Here is a 7,368-nt window from a genome sequence, read left to right on the forward strand (position 1 = left end):
TGTCAAACAGTAACCACATTCAAAACTGTCAAACTTGTTGTTTCATGTTCAAACTTGTATTTACAAATTCACACTGATTGCCGGATAAAGTGCAACTGCAACAGAATAAGTATAACTACTAAAGTAATTTCTGTTTCATACTTATACGGTCCGTGTTCTGTGGAGTTACTTATAAGTTTTTAATAAACAATTGGAAAATGTCTAAAGAACAAGGCACAATACTTATTTTGGATATAGGACGAAATGTTTCTGCAGTAGACGAGAAGGACGAAAAATGTTTTTTCCAAAGTGCTAGAGAATGTGCGGCTCGGATCATAGAACGGAAAATATTGAACCAAGGCAAAAATCTAATTGGAATAATCCTTGTGGGATCAAAGACGACTAATAATAATCTCGCAAAGCAATTCGATGGAGCATTCAAACGCATTCAGGTCTTATCAGACATGGTTACTCCTACTTGGGAAATGATCAGACAGCTGCCGGAACAGGTAATTAATAATTTATGATCATACTTACATATTATTTACGCCTAAGATTATAAAAAGTATCATGCAAACTTTCTCTGTTACTCAATATAACTATGCAATCACTTAAAAACTGCATGATTACATAACATTGCTTCTAAACTCCATCCCTAGTGAAGTACTATGTAGTGGAGTAATCTTAGTTTACTTAAATACCTTTTGAAAGTACTTCAGGTACTTCCCGCCTTTTATCAGATAAGAATTGCAGCAGATTACGAGGACACTCTAAATTACTATCTTGTCTCTTTACTTGTATGGACACAACATAATATTCTTTAACACATTTTAATATTAATTTTTCAGCCAACAGATACCAAAGGTGACTGGTTTGAAGCACTCATTGTTGCAGCCGACTATTATAAGAATGTGCTTTCCGGTGTCAAGTTAGAAAACAAACAGATTATACTGCTAACTAACTTCAAGAAGAAGGCATCTTTTGATCCTGAGAATATTGATGAGGTAAGGTGCTATGTTACATCTCTGTACACTAGGAGAGTTCTCTCTCATGTCAGCTTATAAAACAGTACTAAATTATTCAGTACTAATTATAAATAAGCCATGACAATTTATTTTTTAATTACAGGTCTTAAATGGATTCGTAGATGAAGGCTATGAAGTAAATGTCATTGGTCCAGACATTGAATCTGAAGAATATGAAAAAAATGAGTCAGTACAATTAGTTAAGCGGTTTATAGACAGCACCGGAGGAGCAACCAGCACTATAGATAACATCATGAAGTATGATCTACTCTTCCATAGGAAGAAACTCGTCAAAGGAACTCCATGGAATGTTGATCTCAGCATTGGGCCAAATATAAAAATCCCAGTGTCTGCATACATCAGAACTAGGGATGAACCAGCAGTAAAAAATTGGGTGAAATCAGTGAAAGACCCTGCCACAGGCAAGTCCAGCAAATCTGAATCTGTTACCAAAACCAAAGAATACATCAATGAAGAGACTGGCCAGGCAGTTGATGGAAGTAATAAAATATCCGGCCACCACTATGGGCAGCAGATTATACCATTAAGTGAAATTGACAAAAATTTAATGTACCAGTCTGGAGTTAAATGCTTGTCGGTGTATGGCTTCACTTCAGCTGACAATATTCAATGGCAAAACTTGAATGGTAATGGTTTATCCTATGTGTTTGGCAGGAAGGGTGATAAGAAAGCACAAAAGGTTGTCAGATGCCTTGTAGAATGTCTTCATGACCTGAATCTAGTGTGCATTGTAAGGAAAGTGCACAACAACAACAATTTGCCAAAACTGCATGTCCTTATGCCTGTGATTGATACTAATAATTATGTTTGCCTCTCCATGATTGGTATATGTTACAAAGAAGAAATTAAACAAATGTCTTTTCCAACAACCAACTTAAAGAAACACAAATGTTCAGAAGAACAAGTGAATGCATTCAAAGACCTTATCAGTGCTATGGATTTGACCAATGCGTATGATGACACATTTGATGATAATGAAGCATTCCCTGTAGCAGAGTGTGTGAGCCCCTCCGTGCAGTATGTGCTGGACTGCATTGCTTTCCGTGCCCTGAACCCAGACAAACCATTACCTAAACCAAGAGAAGAGATAATGACTCTATTCAAAGTACCTCCCTTACTGGAAGAGAATGCCAGAAAACCTCTGGAGAAATTGAAAACCTTATTCACTTTGACCAAGGTAGAACAAAAGAAAAGGCAAAATAAAAATCTTCTAATGAATATTGATCAAATGCAAAATCCGAACCAAACTGATAATCCTATCACTCCAAATATGCAAAGTTATAAAGTGCACATGCCCACCAAGGATGAGGCTGAGAATGCAATTAAAAGCATCAGCACTATCAACCCTGTTGAAGATTTCAAAGCTTTACAAAGTCAGAACAAAGACTTATCAGAACTAACCAAAGGAATGATCAAAGCTATAGAGAGCTTGATTCTCTACAACATTGATGGAAAGTATAACAAAGCATTAGATGCTATGAAACACTTGAGAATGGAATTCATCAAATCTGATCCGACTGATTATAACAACTGGATAAAGAAGTTGAAAAGTGATTTGGTGGAACATGGTAAAACAGAAGTACTGAATCAAATTATAGAAAATCAAGTCAGTTTTATATTGAAGAGGGAGAATGAATTGAGCAATTATGAAGAGGAACACAGCCATGATGAAAGTCAATTGTTTGAAAATGATACCATTCCTGACTCCACTGAAATTACCATCAGCACTGATGTTCTGAACATGTTTGATGATTAAATTAGTGATATTAGATACCTAAGTGATTCTGAAATGTGAGATAAAAAAATAGTTGTGGGTAACTTTAAGTTGATAACTAAATTCAGTATTTTATACTATGTTCAATAATGTTATTGGTTGAAATAAATATTTTGGTACTATTTATTGTTATTTATTTATTCATCAACATTTGTCCTACACATTTAAATAATACTACAGAAATTAGGCCTGAATATTTAATAGCACTTCAATAAAATCTAAAATTCAATTTGCACACAATAAATTCATGTAAATTTTGTCTTAGAAGGTAGTATGTTTATGGGGATGGTCCACTAAGCAATCATTGTACTCCTGTCGGGCTAATTTTGTTTTGCGAGTGCAGCAGCTCCAGAAACTCTTGGAGGGACAGATCCTCCTGGCAGTCTGTATCCAGGTCGTGTTCGAGTTGCGCTTCCATTGAGTTAGCCTCTGGGCTTAGCACGATATTTTCGTCCAAAACAACATGATTGAGCCGCGACTTGAGGCTCTGAAGAATCTCTTCCAGTTCCAAACACTTGTTTCTTATTGATGTACCGAGATCTGATGCAGGGTCTATGTCGTCTATTGTGGCATTCTCGGAGAAAGAATTTGCTGGAGTACGCGTCCTTGGAGGCTGTATCATATTGAAGAGATTCTCAGGTATTCCGTTCCTCCCAACCTCGGGAGACCGCGACTCAGTAAACTCTGCGAGTATTTCATCGATAATATCCTCAGCATTTTGTCGCGGGTCCACAACTTCTTCGGCTAGATCAGCGCCACTCTCGCTATTAATCATTTTATTATTCGAGTCCAGTTTCATGATTTGCTTCCGACGCTACGCTTGCTCAAAAATATCGATTCAATAGCAAAATAAATAATAAATATGAAGGGAAGGATACTGTTGTCGAAGAAAGTCAGATGATTATTTACTTTTTAAAGATATATTCTACTAGACTTGACTTCTTTGTTATTGAGCCAAACAGAACAGTGTTGCTGGTCTTAAAAAATATATAACTACTATTAACTAATACAAGAATCTATTCATGTATTAATTTTCAATAATAATGAAGATTGTAATTATTAAAAGACATCTAAAAATTAATTATTACAAAATCGGCGTTGTGGGAAGAAGAGATCCAAATATGCTTCTTTTCTCAACTTCTTTACTATTTCTTCCGACTTCATTATCTTCAAAGCAGCCTTACAACTATTGTGTGCGTGTGCGAAGAAACAATCCCTCACCGACTGCAGATAAATTTCATTAGTGTTATTTGTTTAATCATTTAAAGGCTGAATTTACAAACAAGACTTGGCACGTAATAATATTAAGAATGAAACTATGAAAATTACCTTAAATTCAGCAAGTTTTACGCCTTGAAATTTGGCCAGGCAATGTTTGAATAAACGATCGTAATGTTTTCTGCATAAAAATATTCTATTTTCGAATTGCCAATAGTCGCCTTGTAGTGAGCATGAGCACCCACAATATCCACATTCATCTAAATTATATGGAACACATTTAATCTGAAAACAACGTTAGACATTTACTTGATAAAGTTCATTAATACTAATTTGTTAAATAATATTCTTCATAACATAACTAACTATTACTACGGAGAGAAATTTAAAGAATATGATAATTATGTACAAATACCCGTACCTGTACAGCACATCTCAATGTCTTTTTACCGGAGAAAGAGTATACAAACTTCATCTGACGTTTTATATACTCGGGACAGTAGTCGCAAGGTCTAAAATATAGTAAAGTTAGTAAATTTGTACAAACATTATTATTTGTAAAATGAATTTTACACAATGAAACAAATTGTTTTAAAATTACTTCGCTGATTTGTATTCATCAATAGTAAAACTTGTACTCGGGAAACTACTTTATTTTCACAATAAAAAACTAAATTAAGTTTCTTACGCGGGGTATAATGATGGGGAAAACATGCCCTTTCTCTTGGAAGTAGAATTGAATGGTGCGCAATTTTGCGGGAAAGGTGTTTTTGGGGGAGGTGCTCGTGGCGGGGGCTGGTATTCATGTTTCGTTACCCAACGTGGTGATTTGGCTCCTAAACCATATTTGCTATAAATCTGAAATACCACATTAATTCTCTATTATCGCTGTTAGATAAAATCCCTTAAAGAAAAAAAAAATCTACTTTATTTGTGTAAACGAGAATAGTCCTACTATACCTATTCGAAATTAGATCCAAGATGTATAAAGATACGATAATTGTTATGATATTACGTTAGCGGTCAATCATAAATATGTTTAGATAAATATAGAAAAAATTTGAAAAACATTAAAGTTTTGTACCTTACCCTGTTTGTCACATCAGAAAATGCGTCACGTTTATTCTCATATGTTGAAGGTCCCACATTTTCTCTTGTTTCCAATGCCATTCGTCGCATAAACGGACTTAAGCAAGGTCCTTTCAATGGCAATGCTATGCGTTCTTGTGCAGAACCAAAACATATTCGTGGTTGTGGTTTCTGCGTAACGTAATATTCGAAATCTGTAAAGGAAAACGAAAACTTTTCTTCATCAAACACGAGTCCACTATTATTACATACGTAAATAAGATTATTTGTGTTGATAAAGGTATCAATATATAATAGCGTAGAAATCTTTTTCAAAAATTTTACCGCCATGAAATGCCTCCCGCATATTATTGGGGGCGAGGTACCGGCGCTTGTATGGTCTCTGCATGTTTGTTTGTTGCCTACACCGGTGTATACTGCCGACTAGACTCGGTTTTCGCAAATCGCTGAGCTTTCGTGATTGTTGGGACCGGGGACAATAAAAAAATATGACAAATCCAACCATATTACGCTTTATTGAGGCGCACGCTCGTTGTCTGTTTAGTGTGATCATATCGCATAGCTTTTTATTCAGGACATTTTTCTTTTACATCTTTTGATAGATGTAATGAGTAACGCAACAACGGTACATAAATAGGTCGTTCTTGATTTGAAAAATGTATTGCTTAAACTTTTTCTACTTTTATAATTAGTTTGTTTGATTACGGATATAATTATCGTAAATAGATATGTCGATTTAATCATGGTAAATAAAAGTGAATCTTAGTGTAGGAACCGATTTATAGAAGGTAGATAATATAGTTATTGAAGATGAATCAGATTCTCAACACAAGATTTATTCCTTCACACGAATTATTCCTTCACACGAATTATTAATTTAAAATTTATTAATTTACACGAGGTATTAGTTAAAAAATGTAAAGAATTTTTAAAAGCTACAGAACAGTATGGTTACCCTGTAAAATCAGCAATTGGAACGAGCGAATCATTTATTTACGACATGAAACTGAAAGACATGGAAAAATGGCAAAGGTCATGTCGATGCAAAAACATAGTTGAACGTTTATTTATTACTTTATTATTCGTATATCCTTCGTACCTATCGCCTTGTTGACCTACTTTCGGTCGGAATTATTTTGCAAAACATTAACGTAATGTTGGAACAAAATAATTTAAAGAGTAATTGTTTACATTCTTACCTAAAGTGATATCCCAAGTCATCCTGTTATTGTAAAATAATTATCCAAAAGCGATTACATCAAATAAATCCCACACCCCATAATAAAATAAAAATCTGAAAGAAATAAATACTCAGTTAATAAAGTTAGTAGGAGTCTTTAGATTTTATTTGTGGGAAACAGCGAGTGGGACAATTATTATCCGATGAAAATTGAGTTATGAACAGCGAAGCATGCTATTAAAGCTTGACGGTTCATGGAATAAGTTCGTGCTATCAGAGTCACGCGATTGTTCGTACAGTTTGTTTAGCATTATCTGCGATTACTTTCCATTTTCAGAAAAAGCTTACATGGTTCGTGTTACTTACATTTATTTTAAAGGCATTACTATTATTATAAAGGTACTATTCAGTTCAGTTAATATACCTACCTATTGATAGATTTTTTTATTTTAAAATTACTTTATTTTGTTTTTATGTAATTCAAAGATTTAATGGTAAGCGGTCGATTTGAATTACACACTAATACATACATAAGAGCTTGCAGGAAAAGGGTTGTATCTTAATCTGCATGCCTTGAGGAGAAAAGTTCACTTAACCTTTCCAAAGGTTGCATAGTTAACATTCTCATATTGGTTCGGAAAAGAAAGATGAATTTCATTATCTGCCGACACTAAACGGAGAGAAAGAAAGATAATAGAAGATTGCTATTATGTACTTACACGTCCATCAAAATTAATATTCTCTTATTCCTATTCACTTTTGAAAATACTGATTATAACATAATATTAAAATGAATGTAGATAAGCTGTAATATTTAGTTCTCAGAACTATATAACAAAACATTTTTCTTTTTATTTTTCTGCCTCATGTTGTATAGATTTCTTATAACATTTTTAATTAAGCATCTATTTTAATACTAAATTTACACAAACCTTTAGTTAAATCTTGATATAAATGCCAAGAAATAAATGTACAAATGGGATAAGAATCATCAGTATTGAATGTCAATTTTTGTTTATTCGTCTTTGTCAAAACAAATAGATTTAATTATTGTTTTTGTTTAAAAAGGTGTAATATATTTA

At 33.7% G+C, this 7,368-nt stretch overlaps 3 protein-coding genes across 4 annotated transcripts; 1 reads left to right on the plus strand and 2 right to left on the minus strand.

The window, feature by feature from the left end:
• Nucleotides 1-13: 13 nt before the first annotated feature.
• Nucleotides 14-3,691, plus strand: LOC118272184 (X-ray repair cross-complementing protein 5). Its single transcript, XM_035588538.2, has 3 exons — nucleotides 14-488; nucleotides 828-983; nucleotides 1,108-3,691. The coding sequence occupies exons 1-3, from the start codon at nucleotides 198-200 to the stop codon at nucleotides 2,779-2,781; spliced, it is 2,121 nt and encodes a 706-aa protein (XP_035444431.2). The 5' UTR covers nucleotides 14-197; the 3' UTR covers nucleotides 2,782-3,691.
• LOC118272199 (uncharacterized) lies at nucleotides 2,983-3,598 on the minus strand. The gene has a single exon (XM_050693879.1). It carries the CDS (start codon nucleotides 3,596-3,598, stop codon nucleotides 3,101-3,103), a length of 498 nt encoding a protein of 165 aa, XP_050549836.1. The 3' UTR covers nucleotides 2,983-3,100.
• On the minus strand, nucleotides 2,983-7,336 carry LOC118272198 (uncharacterized). 2 transcript variants are annotated; one of them, XM_035588556.2, is made up of 7 exons: nucleotides 7,219-7,336; nucleotides 6,306-6,400; nucleotides 5,107-5,300; nucleotides 4,706-4,875; nucleotides 4,439-4,529; nucleotides 4,129-4,302; nucleotides 2,983-4,023 (listed from the first exon to the last, which is right to left on the minus strand). In XM_035588556.2, the coding sequence occupies exons 2-7, from the start codon at nucleotides 6,325-6,327 to the stop codon at nucleotides 3,877-3,879; spliced, it is 798 nt and encodes a 265-aa protein (XP_035444449.2). In that variant the 5' UTR covers nucleotides 6,328-6,400; nucleotides 7,219-7,336; the 3' UTR covers nucleotides 2,983-3,876. The 2 variants fall into 2 exon arrangements, with proteins under 2 accessions (XP_035444449.2, XP_035444450.2); XM_035588557.2 differs by lacking the exon at nucleotides 7,219-7,336 and adding an exon at nucleotides 7,006-7,137.
• Between the last annotated feature and the right edge of the window lie 32 nt (nucleotides 7,337-7,368).

Source organism: Spodoptera frugiperda, chromosome 5 (genome assembly GCF_023101765.2).
Source record: "Spodoptera frugiperda isolate SF20-4 chromosome 5, AGI-APGP_CSIRO_Sfru_2.0, whole genome shotgun sequence".
NCBI lineage: Eukaryota > Metazoa > Arthropoda > Insecta > Lepidoptera > Noctuidae > Spodoptera > Spodoptera frugiperda.